This window comes from Carcharhinus amblyrhynchos, chromosome 2 (genome assembly GCF_965287045.1).
Source record: "Carcharhinus amblyrhynchos chromosome 2, sCarAmb.v2.hapA, whole genome shotgun sequence".
Lineage (NCBI taxonomy): Eukaryota > Metazoa > Chordata > Chondrichthyes > Carcharhiniformes > Carcharhinidae > Carcharhinus > Carcharhinus amblyrhynchos.
Window position 1 is genome coordinate 73,948,548 of NC_137325.1, and position 25,849 is coordinate 73,974,396.

General features: G+C 40.3%; 1 protein-coding gene across 1 annotated transcript in view; it reads left to right on the forward strand.

The window, feature by feature from the left end:
• The window catches only part of vwde (von Willebrand factor D and EGF domains), a 247,121-nt gene that overhangs the window by 124,139 nt on the left and 97,133 nt on the right, over positions 1-25,849 (forward strand). Inside the window, exons 9-12 of the mRNA XM_080216599.1 lie at positions 8,851-8,924; positions 14,799-15,072; positions 23,972-24,180; positions 24,549-25,531. Of these exons, the coding sequence (XP_080072725.1) occupies positions 8,851-8,924; positions 14,799-15,072; positions 23,972-24,180; positions 24,549-25,531 (1,540 nt within the window). The remainder of the gene's footprint in view (positions 1-8,850; positions 8,925-14,798; positions 15,073-23,971; positions 24,181-24,548; positions 25,532-25,849) is intronic.

Consider the following 25,849-nt stretch of genomic DNA (forward strand, 5'->3'; position numbering starts at 1 on the left):
GGCCCAATATCATATGGCAAATCCAGAGGTAATTTCAGAAGATCTGTCTACGATATTTAATGCAGTCAACTCAATAAAATTTTACTTTCAGATTTTCCATCATGTTCAGACTGTGCTAACATAAACTCATATTGGATATTTAATGCATCATAAAATGATTACAGTACAAAAGGAGACATGTGCCCCATCATCCCTATACCAATTCGCTGTAGGAGCTACTTCGCTAGTCCCACTCCCTGCCTTTTTTCTGGAGCCCTGCAAATGTCTTCTCTTTAGAAAACTGCCCAATTCCCTTTTGAAAACCACAATTGATCTCTCGGACAGTGCATTCAGATCAAAACCATTTGCTATATAAAAATAATTCTTCATGTATCTTCTGAGTATTTTTGCCAATCATCTTGAATCGGACTCCTCTGGTTTTTGAGTCCTCCACTGATAGAATATTTTCTCCTTATCTGCTTTGTCCATATCACTAATAAATTTGAACATGTGTATCAAATCTAGGTGCATTGGCCATGCTAAATTCTCCCTCGGTGTACCCGAACAGATGCCAGAATGTGGAGACTAGTAGATTTTCACAGTAACTTCATTGCAGTGTTAATATAAGCCTATTTGTGATTAATGAATAAATAAAATTAACATTACAGAGAACAGCGCAGCTTCTTCCATCTATCCATGTAACTAAAGTTTCTTACCTCCAGAACTACTCTTATAAATCCATTCTGCACCCTCTCCAATATCTAAAGGGTAGTGCCCAGAATTGGACACAATATTCCAGTCAGGGCCAAACCAGTGTTTTATAAAGGTTCACTCTGACTTACTTGCTTTTGTTTCTGTACTTAGAAGGTCCAGGATCCCGTGTGCCCTATTAACCACTTTCTACACCTGCCGTGCTATCTTCAACAAGTTGTGCACACATATTACCAGGTCCTTCTGCTCCTGTATTCCCTTTAAAATTGTGGCCTTTGTTTTATATTGTCTTTCCAAATTCCTTCCATCAGATTTCACATTTCAATGTGTTAAATTTTATCTGCCATGTGGCCACTCGATCTTGCTAGTCTGTTTATGTCCCTTTAAGTTATCAGTATCATACTCAGTTCAAGATATGTCTATTTTGTGTCCTCTACAAATAGACAATCCAGGTTGGCATTCAGATTGTTACCAGGGTGCAGGTTAGCAATGCCAAGGGGCATGGCCTAAAGGGCATGGGGACTGAAGGGGGCAGGACCTGAGGGGAGTTCTTTGGTGACCCTACAGTGGGGTCCCTCTCACATGAGGAAGTGGGGGAGGGCCAGTACCAGTATTGAGGAGGCTGATGCCTGATGTCAGACATGGGGAGGGGGTTACCCTCATTTTGAAATTAGGACAGTCTTTAAAAATGGCGTCCCGATCTGAGGAGTACGCCTTGCGATGTCTTTAGGCCCCACTCCTCTCCTGACATTGCAAATGACTGCTCCCTCCAAAAAAAAGACTTAGTGGAAGAGGATTGCTGTTGAGATTGTGCCAGATGACGCTGTGGGAATTGCACTCTGTTTCCCACTGGACATGACACTTAGCCATTTCTTTGGAGAACTGAAGGGAAAACTGGTCTCCATTCAGCCCTGTATAACTGAAGCTTAACATCCTTACTTTTATCTTCAATTCCTCTTGGATTAAAGGATGGTTTCTTTTAGTCTTCTTGATTATATGCTGTACCTGCACACTAATGTTTTGTGACTCGTGTGTGAGAACACTAGATCCTTCTGCACCTCAGCATTCTGCAGTCGTTCTCCATTTAAATAATACTCTTTTTAATTTTTCCTGCCAAAGTGAACAACTTCATATTTACTCATGTTTTATTCCATCTTTCAGATTTTTGTCCACTCACCCAACCTGTTGATAACTGTGTGCAAACTTCTTCTGTCTTCGTCAAAATATACTTTCCTGTCTGCAAATTCAGCTACCATGCCTTCAATCCCCTCATATAAGTCATTGACATAAATTGTAAAAAGTTGAGGGTTCAGCACAGACACCTGCAGGAATCCACACTTCACATCCTGCTAAGCCGGCAGTGTGTGGTGAGGTGAGGGTGAGACTCATAAAATCCTGTCCGTGGCCAATGGAGAATTCCGTTTTGCAAGCCTTATCCACCATGATTCCAGTGCGGGCAAGGTGGTAAAATTCCGGTTTATGATTCTGTTTTCTGCCAGTCAACCAACCTTCTATCCATGCTAAAACATTACCCCCTAGACCATGATCTTTTAATTTCTACAATAGCTTTTGATGTGGCGTTTTATCAGACGCCTCTGGAAATCCATGTACAGCACCTCCCCATTATCCACAGCTCTTGTCACTCCTTCAAAGAAGCCTAATAATTTGATGAAACATTATTTCCCTTTCGCAAAGTCATGCTGTCTATTCCTGATTACAAATAGTTGTGACCTATTTAATGATCAATTCTAACTCCTTTCCTACAACAAATGTCAAGCTAATTGACCTATAATTCCTTGTTTTATGCCTCTGTCCTTTCTTAGATAGAGGTGTTACATTTGTTACTTGCCTGTCTGACTGGAATCTTTCCAGAATCTAGGGAATTTTGAAAAATTAACACCAATACATTTACCACGTCATTAACACCTCTTTTAAGACCATAGGGTGAAGTCCTTCTAGACCTATAGATCTGTTAGCCTGCAGCTCCATCAATTTGCTCAGTACTGTTTGTCTAATGATTGTAATTTCACCAAGTTCCTCTCTCCCTTTCAACTCCTGATTTACAGCTATTACTGGAATTTTTTTTGTAGCCTGTATTGTGAAGACAGTAGGTGGTCTTGTTGTGCAGTGGGTAGCATCCCTACCTCTCAGTCAGAAGTTCTGGGCTTGAATCCCACCCCAGGAATTGATGGCCAAAGAAGGTGCATTCAAAACATGGCCAACAAGTTGAATATCAGCTTGCAAAATCTTTCCAACACACCAGTGGCAAGTGGTATGGGGCGAAAGCGGGCAAGTGGAACTGATCCACTTCAGGTCAGCCATGATCTTATTGAATGGCGGGGCAAGCTCAAGGGGCTAGATGGCCTACTCCTGCTCCTATTTCTTATGTTCTTATGTGGTAAGAGGGGGAGAGACTTCTGGTCAGCCATGCTTGATATGGAGTGATGTCCCTCAACCTATAAGCCACTGGCAACAGGCCAGTGACCTGTTCCAGGTAAAACTCACTGTGAAATCAGATGAAAGTCTGCCTTATGCACCACTAGTTATGGGAAGAGAAACAACATCATAGTGAAGACAGAAGCAAAATATTTGTTCCTTTTCATGCCAATCCCTTATCATCTACTATTAACTCCCCATTCTCGCTATCTAGAGGACCAACATGTACTTTACTTTTTTCCTTTCTAAATACATGTAGAAACCTTTGCTGTGTCATTACATTTTTTGCTAACTTTCTCTCATACTCTAATTCCTTTCTCCTGATTAACCTTTTAGTCACTCTTTGCTTTTCTTTATATTCTAACCAGTCATCTGACCTACCAATTATCAATGTCCAGTTAACAAAGAACAAAGAAAATTACAGCGCAGGAACAGGCCCTTCAGTCCTCTAAGCCTGCACTGACCATGCTGCCCGACTAAACTAAGATGCTAAGCTAAGGAATGCATTAATAGAGAAGTAGCAGCACACATTTAAGGGAACATTTTAGAATATTCAGAAAAAGTATATTTCCACTGTTTAAAAATTCTAAAGAGAAGATCCACCACCCATTGTTACCTAAAGTAGTTCAGGAAAGCGCCAAATCTAACAAAAAAAAACCATATCCCTCTATACCCGTCCTATTCATGTATTTGTCAAAATGCCCCTTAAAAAGTCACTGCCGTATCTGCTTCCGCTTCCACTACCTCCCCTGGCAATGAGTGCCAGGCAACCACTACTCTCTGTGTAAAAAATCTGCCTCATACATCTCCTTTAAACCTTGCCTCTCACACGTTAAACCTGTGCCCCCTAGTAATTGACTCTTCCACCCTGGGAAAAAAGCTTCTGACTACCCACTGTCCATGCCTGTCATAATCTTGTAGACTTCTAACAAGTCGCCCCTCAACCTCCATCATTCCAGTGTAAACAAACCAAGTTTCTCTAACCTCTCCTCATAGCTAATGCCCTAATACCAGGCAACGGTCTGGTAAATCTTTTTTGTACCCTTTCCAAAGCCTCCACATCCTTCTGGTAGTGTGGCAACCAGAATTGAACACTATATTCCAAGTGCGATCTAACCAAGGTTCTGTAAAGCTGCAACATGACTCGCCAATTTTTAAACTCAATGCACTTGCCGTTGAAGGCAAGCATGCATTGCCACTTTCAGTGACCTGTGTACCTGTACACCCAGATCCCTTTGCCTATCAACACTGATAAGGGTTCTGCCATTTATTGCATGTGTATCTGTATTTGATCTTCCAAAATGCATTACCTCACATTAGTCCAAATTAAACTCCATCTGCCAATTCTCCTTCCAAGTCTCCCAGTCTATATCCTGCAGGATCCTCTGATGCTCCTCATCACTATCCGCAAATCCACCAACCTTTGTGCCATCCACAAACTTACTAATCAAAACAGTTACATTTTCCTCCAAATCATTTATGTACAAAGGTCCCAACGCTGATCTCTGAGGAACGCCACTTAAGTTTAAGTTTATGTATTAGTGTCACAAGTAAGCTTACATTAACACTGCAGTGAAGTTACTGAAAATCTCCTAGTTGCCGCACTCCGGAGCCAGTTCGGGTACATTGAGGGAGAATTTAGGATTGCCATTGCACCTAACCAACATGTCTTTTGGACTGTGGGAGGAAACCAAAGCACCTGGAGGAAACTCACGCAGATACGGGAGGAACATGCAAACTCCACAAAGACAGTGACCCAAGCCAAGAATCGCTAGAGTCCCTGGCGCTGTGAGACATTAGTGCTAATCATTTTTTTTTGTTAGATTTGGCGCTTTCCTGAACTACTTTAGGTAACAGTGGGTGGTGGATCTTCTCTTTAGAATTTTTTACAGTGGAAATATACTTTTTCTGAATATTCTAAAATGTTCCCTTAAATGTCTGCTGCTACTTCTCTATTAATGCATTCCTTAGCTTAGCATCTTAGCAATTAAGTTTAGAATATAGTTTTAGACCCATTCTTCTCTCTTTCAAATTGAATGTAAAATTATATCATGTTATGATCACTTCCCCTAGGGGTGTCTTCATTCTGAGGTCATTAATTAATCCTATCACATTACATAATACCAGGTCTAATATAACCTGCTTTCTGGTTGGTTCCAGAACGTGGTGCTCTAAGAACCTATATTGAAAACTTTCAAAGAACTATCCAGACTATTACTGCCAATCTGAGTTTTCCAGTTTGTATGTAGATTAAAGTTGCCCATGATTATTGCCATGCATTTCTCACAAATACCCAATATTCCTTCTTGTATACTTTGTCCTACATTGTGGTTATTGTTGGGGGGGGGCCCTGTTGACCACCCCCACTAGTGACTTCTTTCCCCCACAGTCCTCATCTCCACCCAAACCAATTCCACATCTTGATCCCTGAAATCATCTCTAACTATTGTATCAATGCTATTGTTAAGTAATAGTGCTACCCCCTCCAGCTTTACCTAACTTGCTAATCTGCAGTAGGAGCATGGCTGGAATTATTGTGGTCCACTTTCCTGCATGCCTCCTGTAACTTTCAATTCTCTTGTAGAGCAAATGTCTGACTAATTTAGCTTTGAAAATATACAATGACTCACCCATCACCACTCTCTGGGATAGAGAATTTTAAAGATTAATGACTTTATCAAAGAAGAAATTCTTCATTACTGTCTTTATTTTTAAACTGTGCCGTTTAATTCTAGATACCTACGCAAGGGGAGACATCCTCTCAGCATCTTCCCTTTCATTCTTCTGAACTGTAATGAGTAGGGGCCCAGCCTGCTCAATCCTTCCTCATAAGACAATCCCTTCAATCTTGTGAACCTTCTCTGAAGTGCCTCCAATTAAGTATATTGTTCCTAAAATAGAACTGTATCGATGAGTTTAGGTATGGACTCTCCAATTCCCTGCCCAGTTGCAACAAGACTTTCTTTTATCCTCTACCTCTGCTGCTGGTGTGGGCCCTTTCTTTGGCAATGTGGATTCTCTTCCTACAGGAATAAAAGCCATGTTGATTGTCTGACAAATACAGTCACAAGGCCTAAGCTGAGCACCTCAATGTCTTATGCATACGGTTACTTCGTAACCATGTTGCTTGTCAATGGTAACTGTAGCAAGTGACCTTACTACAGTTACCATTAACAGACAACATATTGACCAAGATGCAACATTCCTCTTACAGGGTTTACAATAGACTGACCTCATTGTTACTCCTCACCAACCTCAGTTGCACCCATTGCACATTTATGGCCTTAAGAGAAGTGAAGAGTGGATAATCAGTTTGACAAAATGAATAAAGTCATTGATGAGCTGGTGGCACTGCAAACAATTTCTCCTAATGACCCCACAGTTGCTGACCTCCTTGATAATCTCCATCAGGTTTTGCTTGGTCAGGCAGGGCAGCCTCCTTCTCAAGTCTTTGATGAAGAGGATGGTCCTGCCTTGTCAAAGTAAACAGGAAGAGAATCTGCAGAAAGTTATCAGTGAACTGTGGGGCCACCCAGGATTTCTCACCAAACAGCTGTACAGGGTTTAGTGGTTCCAAATGATTCATTGAGACCAAAAAAAACAGTAGTTATATTTAAACGTTGTTGGCATTTAAGCCTGATGTCAGCACCTCTGGCAATGTCACCAGTGTAAGAAATCTGACAACAGCAGGTTAAACTTAGTTGACTATCAAATAAATCAGTTGGACTTAACCTGGTGTTGTCAGATTTCTTACTGTCTTTCTTTCTCCAGTCCAATGCCGGCATCTCCACACAATGTCACCAATGTAACATTGTTATTCAAGAAAGGTGTGGGGAGGTAAGAGAAAATGGGAAATTACAAGCCAGTTAGCCTGATATCAGTCATTGGGAACGTGCTGAAATCTATTATTAACGATGTTTTGACAATGCACTTAGAAAACCGTAGTAGGTTTAAAAACAATCAAACAGTTTTACTAAAGGAAAATTATGAATGATCAATTTCTTCAAGTTTTTGAGCATATAGCTAATAGGGTAGATAAAAGGAAACCAATAAATGTGATGTACTTGTATTTCCAAAAGGCATTCAAATAGATGCTACACGATAGGTTAATATCACAAGATAGGGCTCATGGAGTTGGGAGTAATACGTGACATGGGCAGGAAACAAAGAGAAAAGGCATTTTCAAGTTGGCAAGCCACAACAATTGGAATGCCGCTATTTACAATCTGTACTAAAGACTTGAGACAAAGTAATAGAGAGTCATGTATCTAGGTTTGCTAACAAAACAAAGCTGAGAGGAAGATGCATAGAGCCTACAAAGAGACAGGTTAGGTCAGGCGACAAGAAGGCAGATAGCATATAATGTGGTGAAGTCCAGAGTTATTGGTAAAAATTGAAAAGCAGAACTGCCAGCAGTTCATTAGCCACCCAGCACACGATTTGTTTACTTTCTTTGGATCATTTTGCAAGGGGCAGCAGTGCCTGCTTCCAGTCTCAACTTTGGGACCTTAGATGACCCAGAAAATCTATTTTAGGTTGATAATCTTTCATCAAAAGATGACAGTGATGTTGGATTGAAAACTGCAGGGCCTCACCTGGTGTATATACATGCTTCTTGGTAAATTGGTTGGACTTAAACCTGGTGTTGTCAGACATCTTACTATGTTAGAAGGCAACATATCATTATACATGCAACTGTTTTCATTCCTGTTTATGTTTCTAAATGCTAACAGAAATGTAAGGTATAATTTATAATGGTGTATAGTAACATAATATAAATACTATTAATAGTAATTGACCAAGAATTTTCATTTTGTGCGTAATTGGTAATCTATCCCCTGATTAATTGGTTTTCAGAAGCTTTTTTTGCACAATTTCTGTGTAAAATCAATTACATATCTGCAAATGTTAAATTTTCTGTGAACCAATGCATTCAATTAAGCAACATTTTAAAGTCATTTTTAAAAACTGCATTAAAAGTTTTACTTGATTCATTAAACACTGCTATTATAACTGAAAATGGGTTTGTTATAAAATAAATATTTAATATTTTTAATCAGCATATCTTGTCCATTACCTATGAATAATTTGATTCCAAGTAGCATTAATAATTATACAAACCATTTACTTATTACATTATCATACCATCATTCAGTTCTTGATTTTGTAAAAATTAAAGTGCTTTGAAAAGGTGCCTTAATGACCTTGAATTTAATAAGAACAGCTTAACTTTAAAAGTCTATTTGAAGGTCCTGAAGCAGGTATAGTTAGCAGAAACTCACCATAGTGATTAATGCAATTTGACAGCCAATTTCAAACACTATGTTATTCCATTAAATTAAGACAAAAAATCATGGAAACTCAATTTGTGTTGAAAATTTCTTGAGTTTTTGTGCTGGTTTGGCTGGTTTTTGAGCAAATTGTGCCAAAAATATCAATGCAACCTAGTGTAAACTCCAGGTCATCATGATTTATTTTACAAATTTCCTATGCTTACATTTTAAGATCCATGAATCTAATGTGTCCAGTGAGGACCTGCATTCACAGGGAGTATGTGTTGGAGAATTCAAGCTGTAATATCGTTTGTAGCCTTGTCTTTGACCCATGCTACCTCTTAATGCAGCATCCCCACTGGGTGTACAGGATCAAACTCTTAGAAGCTCTTCCTTTCTACCAAATTATGCAGTTGGTTATTTTAATCATTATTTTTTTCTTAAAATTTAGATAATAGTGAAAGATGTCCCCACTGCCTATTGTTACTCATTTACGGATCCACATCTGATCACTTTTGATGGCAGGTAACTTCCAATTGTAGTTTAATTTTGAGTTCCAATTATTGTTTAATTTACTTTGTTGCCCATTCTCAGTTTGTTTTGCACGATCTTCCAGTTACTGATGGGACACATCACGGAAAATGAGTGGATATCTCTTGGTTTTCTGCAAATGCTACTCAAGAGGAAGTTATAACAGGTTGCACACTAAACTCTGCCCTCCCCAAATAAGCGGGTTGGTTCTGTTAGGAGATTGAAAAGTTAAGCCTGAAACAGGAACTCAACCAGTCTTGAAACCCCTTTTTCGGCTTTGGCAGTGATAGGATGAGCCACATGGAAGCAAATTACTCTCAGGTCAATTATTGAAACCTTTTAAGGAGATTGTGTGCCTCCACTTTTACAGTGATTCATTTTTTAACCACAATCAGCTGAAATTACAAGGCTTTGCAAAGATAGCAAATAAAAGGAGGCAATATAGGAATTAGGAGCAGAAGTAGACAAATTCAACCCTTTCAGCTTGCTCTGCCGTTCAACCAGGTCATGTCTGATCTCTCACTGGCCTCAAATCCATTTCCCCTCCTGTTCCTCATATCCCCTTATACATTTTTAAAAATTCGAAGTATATCTATCTCCTTCTTGAAACCATTCAACGATTCAAACTCTACTGTGCTATGGGGCAGCATGTTCCATAAATTCACCACCTTCTGTAAGTAGTTCCTCTTCATCTCTGTGTTAAATCTACTCTCTCTCAACCTATACCTGTGACCTCTTGTTCTAGGTTGCCCCATAAGAGGAAGGATTTGGTCTATGTTTACTTCATCAATCCCTTTTAGTGTTTTATATACCTCGGCCCGATCCACACTCATCCTACTAAACTCCAGTGAGTATAAGCCCAACTGTTTAGTCTCTACTCATACGTCAACCGTTTCGTCCCTGGAATAAATCTGGCAAACTGCTTCGAGGGCCATCACATCCTTCTTCAAATAAGGAGACTAAAACTGTTCTCAATACTCCAGATGTGATCTCACCAACACCATCTATAATTGCAACACTTCTCTACTCTTATACTCCAGTCCCTTTGCAATAAATGCCAACATCCCATTTGCTTTTTTTATTACATGCTACACCTGCAAATCAATTTTCTGCAATTCATAAACATAGACGCCCAGACCCCTCTGCTCAGATGCATTTTGAATCTGCTTTCCATTTTGGTAATGATTTGCCTTTCTACTTCTTCTGCCAAAATGGATAACTTCACACAGTCCACATTAAACTCCATCTGCCAAATTTCGGCCATTCACCTAGCCTATTTATATCCATAAAAGTTTATATCCTCCTCGGTGCTTGCTTTTCCAATGATTTTAGTATCATCTGAAAATTTTGCTATGTTACACTGTGTCTCTGCTTACAGATCATTTTACATAGATCATAAAACACTTAAGTCCAACGACTGATCCTTACAGCACCCCACTAAGTACATTTCGCCAGCCAGAGAAGGATCCATTTATCTCGACCCTCTGCTTTCTGTCAGTAAGCCAATCCTCAATCCAATCTCGTACTCTCATCCTAATCCCCTGTGAGCTCATTTTCTGGATCAGTCTTCTAAGTAGCACCTTTTCAAACTTCTTCTTGAAGTACAGACATACCACATCCACAGGTCACCCTCTATCCACCTTGCTCGTTATGTCTTCAAAGAAACCAAGCAAGTTTGTCAAGCATGACTTACCCTTCATGAAACCATGCAGCCAATGGTGGATTGAGCTTTGTCTTTCCAAATGCTCATTTATCTGCTCCTCATTGATTGATTCTTGCTACTTCCCCACCACAGAGGCCAAGCTACCCAGCCTATAATCTCCTACTTCTTGCCTCTGTCCCTTTTTGAATAGGGACACCACATTAGGGTGTTCCAATCCACTGGGACCTTATCAGAATCTAAGGAATTTTGAAATATCACAACCAATGCATCCACTATCTCTGCTGCCAACTCCTTTAATACCCGAGGGTGCCATCCATCAAGTTCTGGAGAGTTGTCTAGCTTTATTCCTGTTAGTTTATTCAATACCTTCTCCCTCGTGATGGTTATTGCACCAAGCATTAACTACAAAGCTTCATTATTCTCTACTGTGATGACAGAGTCAAAATATTGTTTTAGTGCCTCTGCCATTTCTGTGTTCCTCATTAATATGTTACCAGTATCATCCTCTAAAGGGCCAACATTCACCTTAGCTATTCTATTCCTCTTTATAGACTTACAAAAGCTTTTGGTATCTGTGTTTGTTTTCTGCTAGTTTCTTTTCACAGTTCATCTTAACTCTTTTGATTCTATTTTAGTAGCCTTTTGTCACGCCTTAAAAGTTCTCCCAATCCTCCAGCTTACCACTAGCCTTTGCAGTTTGGTATGCCCTTTTACCTTTATGTCCTCTTTGACTTCCTTGTCTAGCCATGGAACATTTTTCTTCCTTTCACAATTCCTTTTCCTCTTGGGGCTGTATTTTAGTTGAGAGGTATTCAATATTATTTTGGACATTTGCCATTGTTTCTCAACTGTCCTGACCTCAATTACTTGATCCCAGTTTACATGGGCAACTCTTTCCTCAGACCTATATAATTACCACTGCCCATTGCTAAAACTCTGTCTTCTCTCTCAATCTGAATTTGAGATTCTCACATGCTGTGATCACTCTTTTCAAGAGGATCTTTAACAGCAAGATTATTTATCAACCTTTCTTCATTACATTATATTAAATCTAAAATAGCCTGCTCCCTGGTTTGTTCCATAAATATTGCTCTAAGAAACAATCCCTCATGCACTCAATGAAATCTCCGTCGATGCTACCTTTGCCAATTTGATTGATCCACCCAATATGCATATTCAAATCACCCATGTTTTCCGTTGTGTTCTTCTCACAAACCCTCATTATTTTTTGGTTTATGTTGTGCCCCATTTTGGAAGTATTGCTCAGGAGTCTGTAATTACTTGCACCAAGATGTTTTTTCCTTTGATTTTTATTTCCACCCTGATCAATTCAACATGTTAGTCCTTCGTGCCTATGTCATTTCTTAATACAGCCTTAATGTCATCTTTAACCAATAAAGCAACTCCACCTCCTGTTCCATCCTGCCTATCCTTTTGGAATACTGAGTACCCTTGGACATTCAACTCCCAGTCCCATACCTCCTGTAACAATATTTCAGTAATCCCTACAAAATCATACCCATTTGTCTCTATTTGTGCCATCAACTCATTGATCTTATTCCAAATACTGCATGCATTTAGGTACAGGATTTTTAAATATGTCCTGCTGATTTGTCTTTCCCTTGCAGGATTTTCTTGTGCACTACATTTTTCACACATTTTGATCTCCCTTAATAATCTCTGATGGTCTGTAGACTGGCAAGAAGAACTGATTTCAATTGTAATGTATCTTTTGCAGCACACCTTGTGGGCTCCCAGGAGCAGGACTTTTCTTCCTCCAGCACTAACAAACTTTCCTGCAAGCACCCATCCTACATCCCATAATTGGTCCGTAGTCCCCACGCACCTCCCCACTCTATAATTGGACACCTCACATCCATCTGCTTACATCCTTGACCACTATCTTCCCCTTCCACCATACCTTATAATCGAACCTCCCGCTCCCCATTGTCAGCTCCCCAACAATGTTCTAGCTTGACCCCCAGACATCATCTGATCCCTGATGCTCAAAGAAACTTGAGTGTGCTTGTACAAGGAATGCAGAAAGTTAACATGCAAATGCAGCAAATAATTAAGAAGGCAAATGACCTGTTGCCCTTGATTGCAAGGAGATTGGAGTACAAGAATGAAAAAGCCTTGCTATAGTTGTATGGGTTTTGGCAAGACTACGTGTGGAGTACTGTGTGCAATTTTGGACTCCAATTTTAAGAAAAGAATTACTTGCATTGGAGGTGGTACAGTGAAGATTCACTAGATTGGTCCCTAGAATGAGAGGGTTGTCTTATGTTGAGGGGATAAGTATATTGGGCTTATATTATCTGGAGTTAAGAAAATTAGGAGTGATCTCATTAAAACCTAAATATTTTGAGGGGACATGATAGGGTAGATGCTGAAATTGTTTCTACCAGCTGGGAAATGTTTCTTATGGTCATGTTTCTTGTGTCCTTGTGACTCAGCTAGATACCCACCTCAAGCAATCTTTCCATGCCTGTTACTCTACTACATCCTTCTGCAGGCTTTGCTGCCCTACATGTTAACTTGCCAGTTGTGATCGTGTGGGACATTTGGAGGAAAAAAATTAATAAGTGTAGAAGGTTAGGTGCTCTCGATTTACCTTTTCTTTCTCCCCACCCCCTCCCCTTCTTTCCTGAGAGAAAGAAACTCATTTCCTGACGTCTGCCAGCCTTCAATAAACAACCCAAGAAACTAACAAAGAAAACATGATAAAAATAATACTGTAGGATTTATGTACGCAAAATGGGTATTATCATAGCGCATTCATGTTATGCAGAGAAAAACCTTAAACTTAACTAAGATATTTTAATTCTGCCTGGGTCTGAATTGCTTAATGTACACAGGTCACTTTTAAAAGGTGGCTTTTATCTCTATTCTGTTTATTCTTCATCATGAAATTCCACTCACAAATGAGTTTAAGTAATTTGTAAAGTTAGTTTAAATATTATAGTAGATTTTATATTAGTTATAGAACCACTGAAAGTTTACCTCTTCAACTAAAATAAATTGATAAACAGTTGTAACAATAATCGAGCACTAATATTATCTAATGTTAGAGGTGCCAGTTTTTAGATGTGAAAGGAGAGGAGATGGACTAGTGATATTATCGCTAGACTATTAATCCAAAAACTCAGCTAAAGTTCTGGGCACCCGGTTTTGAATCGTGCAATGGCTGATGGTGGAATTTGAAATCAATAAAAAAATTGGCAATTAGGAATCTACTGATGATCATGAAACCATTGCCAATTGTTTTAAAAGTCCATCTGATTCACTAATGTCCTTTAGGGAAGGAAATCTGCCTTCCTTGCCTGGTCTGGCCTACATGTGATTCCAGAGCAACAGCAATGTGGTTGACTCTGAACTGCCCTCTAACTAAGAGCAACTAGGGATGGGCAATAAATGCTGGCCAATGAGCAATGCCCATTTCCCACAAATCAATACTTAAAAAAAATTAAACTCCTCTAACTTTTCACCTGGGACTTTTCAGGGGCAACAGTGGTGTAGAGATATTGTGACTGAACTAGAAATCTAGAGACTTGGGACAATGCTTCGGAGAACCTGTTTCAAATCCTACCATGGCAAATAGTGAAATTTGAATTCAATAAAACATTGGAATTGAAAAGTCAAATGATGACCATGAAAGTATCTGGTTCACTAATGTCCTTTGAGGAAGGAAATATGCCATCTTTACCTGGTCTGGCCTACAGATCCAACAATGGTCGATTTTTGAATGGCCCAGCATGCCACTCAGTTCAGGGGCAGTTAGGGATGGGCAATAAATGCTGGCTGGGCCAGCAATGCCCACATTGAAATAGAAATATTTAGTTGTACACCATTAACTTTTCTTCAAATTTTTTCTGTAATTTGTCCTAAGTTACTATGACACACTTTGAATTAATCATTTTACTTGATAAGTGCTGCTAAACCTCTGGCCACGAAACCAAATTTATAAAGAGTTAACAAAGTGCATTGTATTGCAACTTTGATTAAATTATTACAATATTAAATATATTATAAGAAAGCAATTGTTTTTCTTATTGAACAGATACTATCAGAAATATCACTATAAATTACAGCAATTTCCCAGTAATGCATTTGATTAATCTTAAATTGTTTAGTAAATTTGTAAAATGTCTATTGCTTTTGCAGTCATTTTCAGTCATTCCAGTATATTTTCTTTGCAACCCTAGGCGCTATGATAATTACAAAACTGGGACCTTTATGCTGTATAAGAGTGTTGCTCGAGACTTTGAAGTACATATCCGTCAATGGGACTGTGGGAGTCCTCACTATCCAGCATCTTGCAACTGTGGATTTGTAGCCAAAGAAGGAGCAGACGTTATCGCTTTTGATATGTGTAATGGACAACTACATGAAACCAGGCCACATTTATCCGTAAAAAGTCAAGACATTACTGGCAACAATGTTAAAATCACTGAATCTTACCAAGGAAAAAAAGTAACAGTAAGTGTTTCTCCCTACATTTTTACTGTTTATATTTTTACTGTTTATATTTTTACTGTCATTCATTATACTGTTATTCAGTAAAACAGCAGTCAGTAAATTACTGTTGGTGGCATTAGTGGGCAAATACTTATGACCTTGTGTGACATCTTTTGTTTTGTGCAGGTGTTAAATGATTTATTTTAAATGGCAGTATAAATTAATTTTATTGCTTTGAATTTGAGAGTTCATTATTTCAGTCTATAATTATTTCAGGCTATAATTTGAACTTCTGCAAACAAAAGTCTTCTATTTATTTCTGATGCAAGCATACTTGAAGCAAACATGGTTACACCACATCTCACCTAAGTAAATGTAAACAAAATACTAATGTGTCCTACCTTTACAGACAGAACAGTGTTTGTTAAAAATACTCTTTCGTGATGTTATTCTGGCTTATTTTACTGATGAAATCATTTAACATATTAATTTAATTAGCCAAATAATTACCAAAAAATGTTATGCTTTGAGTATTTATCTGCTAACTTTGCAATGGCCATTTTCAGTCCAGTGTGTTTAAATTATATCTGGATATGGACCATTAGTATGGATTTATTGATCAGAAACACAATTGCAATAACAGTTGTAAAGGGAAAGTTTTAAATCGCTATTCTCACTGATGATGTGATTTTCTTTTTGGACTCAACTCGAGCCTTGATGCCCAATTTACACTCCATGGGATTAAAGTTTTACATTAATTTTGCTAAGATAGTTCACAATACCAATACATCAAAATTGAATTCAGAAAGTTTGGACAAAATTTTAAACTTTTGACTGTTCACAGTGGGGGAGGCCGGTAGCAAACCAGGAAAGCAAAAGATCATGGAGCAAGCTTTGCCGTGGCATTTTAACTCAGCTACAACATTAACATCTCACTTTGGGGTGGGCATGATGACAACCTACATCTGACTTGCTATTTAAAGAGACTATGGCAGGGACAGAATTGATTCATGCCACAACTATTGACTGACTCTACTGCTAGAGTCTCAACATGGGAAGACTACAATCATCCCCTCCCCAGTTGTCGGAGGCTTCCCTGGAGATAATGCTACGAACTGTAAGGGATCCTTCCCATAGATGGAAAGAAGAGGCCATCCTATGAAAGTGAACAAACATGGCTGAAAGTTGCTGAGGAGCTGGGCAGCAGGAATTTGGTCCCTTGCTCATAGATAAAGTACAGCAAGAGGCTCAATGACTGCACCAGGGCAGAAAAGGTGAGCAGCATGTCACATTTAAATGTCACCCCTGTCATTCTGACTTCTCCATTCTTTCCCTGCATAATGCTCCTCAAATGAACACATCTTCCACACATTCTTCTCTCTGGAGGTACCTTCAGATGAGTATGAGAGTGATATAGTGGCTATTCAGATGGCGATGTAAGGAGGTGGCTCCAGAGAGAGGAATAACTAGTCCTTCCATCCTATTTAAAACACTTCAACTCTCACATTTGTAACTCACTTCTTTCTTTCCTTGTAGGGAAGACAACACCAGGGAGAGGCAGCAAACTGGGGGTTGACCCTTTGGTAATCACCACCTTGATTGCTATGGAAGAGGAGCCAGTGAGATCAACAGAGTGATGGTGTTTCTGACCGTTGAGGATGGAGAAGTGGCTTGCAGCCACTTGATCACAGAATTAGATACCAGAGATACATGGAACAGAACAATTGCTTATGTTCATTTGATATAACCAGCATTGACACAATGATAACTTTGATTCCTTTCTCTTTTCACTTCTAACTCATGGCTTATATCTTTCACTGATCCTTTAAGTGCAACATAGCAGCTGGTGCAGAAGAAGGCCAGGGAGTCCTCAGAGAAGGTTACATAGTCTGTGAAGCAGACAACTGTGTACCTTCTCCCAGCTCACATAAGCTCACCTCAATAGGGACTCCAAGCTAGGTAGTTGGGTGTCACCTGGTGAGCTGCACATCACAAGTGGACAGGAGCAGGTGTTGGAGACAGGGACAGGAGAGAGTTTCTTCCAAGCTCTGCTTAGCCGGCCACAGATGTTGAGCTTCAGGGTCATTATCAAAGATGTCTAATCTGGAGAAGTGGCAGAAAATATATTGGGTTCTGTCAGAATTTCCAGACACATAGCACACAAATGCAGACAGATTGAAGGAGTCCAACTCTAGTATTAAAGACATACTAATACCAGATCTCAAACTGATACCCATCTCCATGGAAAGAATGGCTATTTTCATGATGTATTAGGTAACTGAGTGCAAGCAGGCCCTCAGCAATAGCTTGCAAATCGGTCTCCAAACCCGCCCAACCCCACCTCAGTCAGGCCAGATGATTGGACCTGATGGCCAAGGCTGCTACTGTGCAGGTGCGGATGGAGCAAACCTTAATGCTTCCATCACATGATCCATAACCCAGAGAACCTCAGCCATGAGCAGTCAGTACAAGAGATCAAGCAGTCTGCCTTTGGCTCTGCTGAAGCTACAGGAGCAAGGTCATGCTAAAAGTAATCAGAAAATAAAGATCAAGAACTTCACAAACACGATCGCTTGTGTGTGCAGAGCTCTTAATATGTCGGTTTTTTTGTCACTGGTTATGCACCATGAACTTTATTTCAAGTTTCCATTATCCATTCATCTTTATTGCTGCCTCTTGCCAGCCAAATGGCCATCAGCCTTGAGGAATAGTATGACAAGAGGGATCAACAAAGAACAGCACGGCACAGGAAACAGGCCCTTTGGCCCTACAAGCCCACGCCGCCCATTTTAACACTCATTGAGTGCCTTATTCAAGTCTTTCGTCGATCGACAACGTTTCTGTCTACCTCGAGTGGACTCCACAATAAAGGGGTGCAAATTTAGGGAATTATATGTGCGCCAGATTAAGGGAGATCCAATTCAGGAACAATTTATGACACAAATCAGCCTAAAAAGCACGTTTTTGGGATGTGGGAGGAAACCGGAGCACCCGGAAAAAACCCACGCAAGCGCGGGGAGAATGTGCAAACTCCCACAGACATTGATCTAAGCCAGAGATCCGACCCGGGTCCCTATAACTGCACAGCAAACAGTGATAATCACTGAGTTGTCATGTTGCCCGTCAATTGGTCCAGTTTAAGCATACACTATCGGACGTGAAGCACTAGGCAACTCTCGAAGCAACATCCAAGAGCAATCCTCGCACAACTCACCGCGTGTATGCCCCTTGTTGGCCAACAAGGTGGACTGAATTGCCTGTGGATGTAAAAAGGAGACATCAATAAACATCAATAGACATACAACAGGCTATACAGACATTTATGGAAGATCCCCAATAGCTCCAACATAAGTGACAAGGTGAGCCTTAAAATTTGTTGGACGGCTGATAGGAATCTATTAATTCCCAGGAACGTCCTGAGGCACTTGATCTTCAACTAGAACATTCTTTTGTATCCCTCCATCTCCAATCTGCTCATGTGCCTATCTAGGTAAGTCTTAAACAACCCTAGTGTGTCTGCCTCCACCACCCTGCTTGGCAGTGCATTCCAGGCCCCCTCAACCCTCTGTGTAAAAAAATTCCTCTAACATCTGAGTTATACTTCGCCCCTCTCACTTTGAGCCTGTGACCCCTCGTGACTTCCGCATCCAACCTGGGAAAAAGCTTCCCACTCTATCTATACCCTTCATAATCTTATATATCTCTATTTGGTCTCCCCTCATTCTCCGTCTATCCAGGGAGAACAACCCCAGTTTGCCCAATCTCTCCTCATAGCTAAGGGTACGAGGCAGCATCCTGGTAAACCCTCTCTGCACTCTCTCCAAGGCCTCCACGTCCTTCCGGTAGTGCATTGACCAGAACTGGATGCAGTACTCTAAATGTGGTCTAACCAACGTACTATACAACTGCAACATTTGACACCAGCTTTTATACTCTATACCCTTCATATAATGGCAAGCATACCGTATGCCTTCTTCACCACCTTCTCCACCTGCGCTGCCACCTTCGAGGACTTGTGAACTCGCACACCTAAGTCCCTCTGTGTTTCTCTACTCTTAATGGTCCTACCATTTATTATATAACTCCCCCCCCCTACATTATTTCTTCCAAAATGCATCACCTCGCATTATCTGAATTAAATTCCATCTGCCATTTCAATGCCCAGTTTACCAGCCTATCTATATCATGCTGTATTGTCCGACACTGTTCATCAGTATCAGCAAGTCCAGCCATCTTCGTGTCATCTGCAAACGTGCTGATCACACCAGTTACTCCCTCTTCCAAATCATTTATGTATTTCACAAATAGCAGTGGTCCCTGTACGGAGCCCTGCGGAACACCACTAGTCACAGACCTCCAGCTAGAAAAAGGCCCTTCCACTGCTACCCTCTGTCTCCTGTGACCAAGCCAGTTCTCAACCCATCTAGCCACCTGTCCTTGTATCCCATGAGCCTTAACCTTTTTCACCAACCTGCCATGAGGGACTTTTTCAAATGCCTTACCGAAATCCATATAGATGACATCCACGGTTCTTCCTTCGTCAACCGTTTTCCTCAAAAAATTCCACCAGATTTGTAAGGCACAACCTCCCTCTTACAAAATCATGTTGCCTGTCACTTATGAGATTGTTCTGTTCTAAATGCGCATACATCCTTTCTCTAAGAATCCTCTCTAACAACTTCCCTACCACTGACATCAAGCTCACCGGCCTATAATTACCCAGGTTATCCCTACAACCCTTTTTAAACAGTACCACATTCGCTATCCTCCAATCCTCTGGGACCTCACCTGTGTCCAAAAAAGAGACAAAGATTTCCGTCAGAGGCCCAGCAATTTCATCTCTTGTCTCCCTGAGTAGTCTAGGGTAAATGCCATCAGGCCCCAGGGATTTGTCAGTTTTAATGTTCCCTAAGAAACCTAACACTTCCTCCCTTGTAATGGAGATTTTCTCCAACGGGTCAACAACTCCTTCTAAGACACTCCCGGACAACAAGTCCCTCTCCTTTGTGAATACTGATGCAAAGTATTCATTCAGGATCCCCCCTATTCCTTTGGGCTCTAAACATAATTCTCCTCCTTTGTCCCTGAGAGGTCTTTTGTTTTTCTCTAACAACTCTTTTGTTCCTAACATATGAATAAAATGCCTTTCAATTATCCTTAATCTTGTCTGCCAAGGCCATTTCATGACCTCTTTTTGCCCTTCTAACTCCCCGTTTGAGTTCTCTCCTACTCTCTCTGTATTCTCCAGAGATCTCTCCATTCTCAGTTGCCTGGAACTAACGTACACCTCTCCTTTCTGATCAAGTCGTCAATATCCCTAGTTATCCACGGCTCTCTAATCCTGCCTTTCCTACCTTTCCCTTTTACAGGCACATGTCTGTCCTGCAGCCTTATCAGATGTCCCTTAAAAGACTCTCACATACCAGATGTGGACTTATCCTTGAACATCCTCTCCCAATCAAAGGCCACCAATTCCTGCCTATTCTGGCTATAGCTAGCCTTCCCCCAATTTAGCACCCTACTCTTTAGACGACACTCATCCTTTTCCATTAGTATCCTGAAGTAAACAGAATTGTGGTCACTATTTGCCACATATTCCCCTACTGAAACCTTGACCACCTGACCAGGCTCATTTCCCAGAACTAGGTCCAGTATAGCCCCCTCTCTAGTCGGGCTAACTACATACTGCTCCAAAGTACATTCCAGTATGCATTTTACAAATTCCTCCCCGTCCAGACCCCCAGCCCTAAGCACCTTCCAATCCACACCAGGGAAATTAAAGTCTCCCACTACAACAACCCTATTTTTTCTGCACCTATCCAGAATTTCCTTACATATCCATTCTTTCATTTCACGCGGGCTATTGGGTGCGTGACCTCTATAGTATACCCCCAGCATAGTGATTGCACCCTTCCTGTTCCTGAGCTCCACCCACAGCGACTCATTGCATGACTCCTCTAAATTGTCCACCCTTTGCACTGCTGTAATATGCTCCCTAACTAATATCGCTACTTCCCACCTCTTTTAGACGCTCCTCTGTCATGCCTAAAACACTTATACCCTGGAATATTCAGCTGCCAGTCCTGTCCTCCTTTTAACCAAGTCTCTGTCACTGCAACCACATCCAAATTCCGTGATGTGCAGTGGGTGCTAGTGAGATGAAAGGATTATTGAATGTGGGAGCACTTTGTGTTGGAGAAAGTGCAGGACAATGGCTTCAACAATGGTGTGCAAAGAAACCTTTGATGGTACATGTTGAAGGACACCTTCATATTTGATTCAATTTATTATTGTCACATGTACTAGTATAGAGTGAAAAGTATTGTTTCTTGCACACTATACAGACAAAACATACTGTTCATAGGGGAAAAGGAGAAAGTGTAGAATGTAGTGTTACAGTAATAGCTAGGCTGTAGAGAAAGATCAAATTAATACAAGGTAGATCTATTCAAAAGTCAGATTGCAGCAGAAAAGTAGCTGTTCTTGAGTTGGTATCTGTCCAGTTGCAACTTTAGCAACACAGTGGTTTTCTCAGTGATCATCTTTGAGCTCATGTGGTTTCATTTGTATCTTTCAACTTCTTCAGGGGCTCCTCACAGGAATCATAAGCCAAGATCCTAGAGGGTAGACCTTCCTCCAAGGAGCCAAGCTGCTGACTCTGCTGTGGGAAACTTGACTGGGGAGAAACAAAGGCAGCATAGCAATTTTCTGATATCTGGCACCGACATTTATGATGATCTCTCCATTGCATATCAGCTGAATAACCGATGGCATGGAATCCCTTTCAATTGATAAAGACACCTAATTTGACCTGAAGATGGGTGCAATTTTCCCAAAATTGCACAGTATTGAATAGGGTGAGAAACACTGTGTGTAACTTGTCGGTCACACAGCTGTCTTTTCTCACCTGATTTAACAGCAGTCTTGGACAATTTCAAAGTATTGGTGGGTGGGGTGGTGGTAAACTTGCCAGCAACACGGGATACTGAGATTTGGGGCACAAATCTCAAAGTTAAATGTAAAGGCCCTACCACCAACCACACAAGCATCAAGGTGACTTGACTCCCACCGCCTCCACTCCCACCCCACAGGCATCTGGGCAGGCTCCTCCCCCCAGTCACTGGCACCATCCTCCCCTTATTCAATGCAGGCACAACACCATGTTCTAACAAGCATCCCCCACCCACTCACCCCACCCAACGTACACACACACACCTAAGGAGACCCCTGCCATGGAGCTCATACAGACTCGAAACATTGGGTGGAAATTTATTGTCCCACCCTCTGCAAGAATCATAGAGGGCAGGAGAGATAATTTGGCGAACAATTTAAAGGTCCATTGACCTTGGGTGGGAATTTCTGGTCTGGGCAGGAAAATCCACCCAAATTTCTCTCTTCCATAGATGCTGTCAGACCTGCTGCGTTCTTCCAGCATTTTATGTTTTTATTTTAAATTATATATGCTGATTCTCTGTCTTTACTTGGAGTTATTGCCTCCTGCAAGCTGGAACTGTGCTCATCTGCTCTGTCCTGCAGAGTGGTAGGTGGCTCAGGTTAAACTCCACCCTTTCGCCCTTCCAGTTTTTGCCAATGTTATATCCAATTTTTTCTGATCCATGTGAGAGGGCCACTTTTTTTATCAGCTTTCATTGATACGCACGCACAAACCACATGCAAGGCATAAGGTGTTTGAGTGCCTGTTATTTATTCCTGATTAATATTAGTTGTAGGCATGAAAATGGTCTCTTAAAAGGAGCGATGTGTCCTGCATTTCCTTGAATTTTCCCATGAATAAATGCAGGTTTTAAAATATTTTGTTTTGACTTTCACACATTCTCTTGTGATTAATAAGTAACTTAAGTTTTGCCAGTATGTACCAATTTTAAGATCATTAATGAATGTCAGTCTGATCTGAATTTGATATTGGATCATTTTTCATTCATTTCCACTGTGTCTATTAATGTATCCAAGCATAATGCTTAATTACAGTATCTTGATCCAAGCATGAAACTTGCCAAGTGATTGTGGTTTTAAACTTAATGCACTGTACATAGCCAATTCAGCAGTAGTATATGGGGTTTGAAATATTGCAGGAATCCTATTGATCACAAACTGTAACTCCATTGTTACAGTTTGTACTGCTTGTACCTGTGTGGAATTTTAACCTGTATTGCTTTTTTGTGGTTTTTATTTGGACTGAAGTGTTGAGTGATGTCTAGATCCAAATATCTGCTAGCTAGTTCTTTGCATATATGCTTCTCCAAAAACAAAATGCTAGAAAATCTCAGCAAGTCTATTCTGTCTTCATAGGTGCTGTCAGACCTGCTGAGGTTTTCTGTTTTTGTTTCAGATTCCAGCAACTGCAGTCATTTACTTTTATGCTTTTCCAGAAGTCCTGATTCAAGCTTATTACTGTCAAAGGAATAATTTATGCATTTATGAGTCTTCAATTGTAGAGGAAGAATATAACGTGGTATTAAAAATAAAGACGTTATCATTCATCTTGTTCGTTATAAATACAAACAAAACATTGAGTTGCAACCCAGCCCTCATCCAAATACTCTGCCAAAGTCATGAATAGTAGCCATCAGCACCTGTTCCATCCACATGTGTAAGGGAGCAAGACTGAAGACCTTTGCTCCCATTTAATGCAAGCCCCGAATTAGGGCCTACCATGACTGCAGTATTTGATCAGGGATTGACTGCAGATTCAATTAAGATTTAAAACTGTAGCATCTGTATATAGCAAGACTTTTGCTTATCAATTTACAATTTTCTCATTAAAAAGGGAGAGGGTATATGTAGATCTCCATGTAATTGCAGATATATTTTAGTGCTATGCTGATCATATAATTAGGATCATATAGAAGCAAAAGTATCAAATAAAGATAATTTGCTGCAATTTTGTTTCGCCTTATAGATCACATTTTCTTCTGGAGCATTCGTCCGTGCTGATGTTAGTGAATGGGGAATGAGCTTAACACTCAGAGCACCAGGTGTAGACTTCCAAAGAACCAGGGGTCTATGTGGGACATTTGATGGTGATATGAATAATGACTTCCATGGTTCAGATGATCCCTTAACTCAAGAACAAATCGTCAACCTTGATAGTTTCATTGAAAATTGGAGGTATGATTAATACAGAAGTTTTTGCCCAAAATGATGCATTAAGTTTTCTTTGGCACTGCATGATTGTTTACATGGCAGAGTGCATTGCGTGGCCCACATATTTATTTCCATTAACATCAATGGAATGAAAAAAATGGATAATTCTACAAAGGATGTACCAGATTCCTGTGCATGAAATGGTAATTTTGCATTGTAGAATATGTTTATTTTCAAAACAATGCATTAATTGAGAATATGTGTTGGTACAAAACTATTGTTTATGTATTTGATACACACCAACCGTCATTGAGCCTGAAAATGCAGTTGTCAGCCAGTGTGCTAGATCTGTGAACAATGTGGTAATGTTATTTCTGGTTGTGCCTTTACAGAATTCTGTCCGGAAAGAGTCTATTTGATAAAACACCACCTTCACCTGTTATTGTCAAAAGAAAACGTTATTGCACTTGTAGCTCTGATTCAATTGTGCTGCAACAATCTTCCAATAAACTAGATTCTGTTCCTCAATCTGTGACTCCTTCAGCCTGTCTGGGAAGTGAAAATGTGAGATTTTCCAATTTGATACCTGTACTGGATGTTACAGCAGAGTACATCAGCACTGTTGAGCTGATTCGAGGAATTAGTAGACGCAATGCTCAAAATAAGTCTACAGTTCCTACTTTAAAAGATATACATTATGCCAGTCTGAGTAAATTAAACCAAACCCTCCATTTTGCAAGGGTTTCCTTTGTGCATCCCATGCGGAGAAAACAAGCCACGTTAAGGCAGTACACTAGAAGGAACAGACATAAATATAAACACCATCAGAAAGGATATCTTGACAAAAGAAGATGGAAACGGCAAAATTATTATGAATACTTACCAACATTCCCTTTTCAAAGCCTTACCCAGACAGACTTGGAAGGATTTAGTTACTTCTTTCCTGAGGACCATACTTCTGAACTTCATCAAGAAATCTTGCCTTCTTGGCCTACATCTTCTGGACTGACAGAAGCTGTGGCCTTTGATTTATGCCAACAGACAGTTGCCAATTCTAGTATAGGTCAAGCCTGTGGAGAATTACTGGGCCAACGGTTAATGGATGTTATAGATATTTGCATCTTGGATCTTCAGCTTAAGGATGATGTCACCTGGGCAAGTGGAGGTCTAGGTTTGTTAGAGAATGAATGTGAAAGGAAACTTCTTGAAGATGGAATCCATCATGGAAGTGGCAAAGGTGATTTGTCCAGTGTACCTCAGGACATCTTGTCAGCACTAAGGTGTCCCAATTCCTGCAGTGCCAATGGTGAATGTACTGAGTGGGGTTGTACCTGTTTTTCAGGTTTCAGCAGCTATGATTGCAGTGTTTTAGTCAGTAAGTATTGTGGCACAAATCGATAAAACTCATAATTTTTTAAAACTTCTTAGTGTATTTGCAGTCTTTAGCATGCCAATTGATGTTTTGTAGAATTATTAATAATTGAGCAGTGTAAACCCTGCTGATGCAGGTTCTGTTCACCTTTCTGTCCTTTGGTGAACAGAGCTGTACAGTATGGGGGAAATACTGAGCAAAGAGGAGGCATCTAATTGAGTGGGGAGAACAATCCAGTTACGTATTGCTTGTTGTCTTGACTCCTACACACCTCCCCCACCCCGCCCCATCTCCCCACATTTCGCTAATGATAACAGTAAG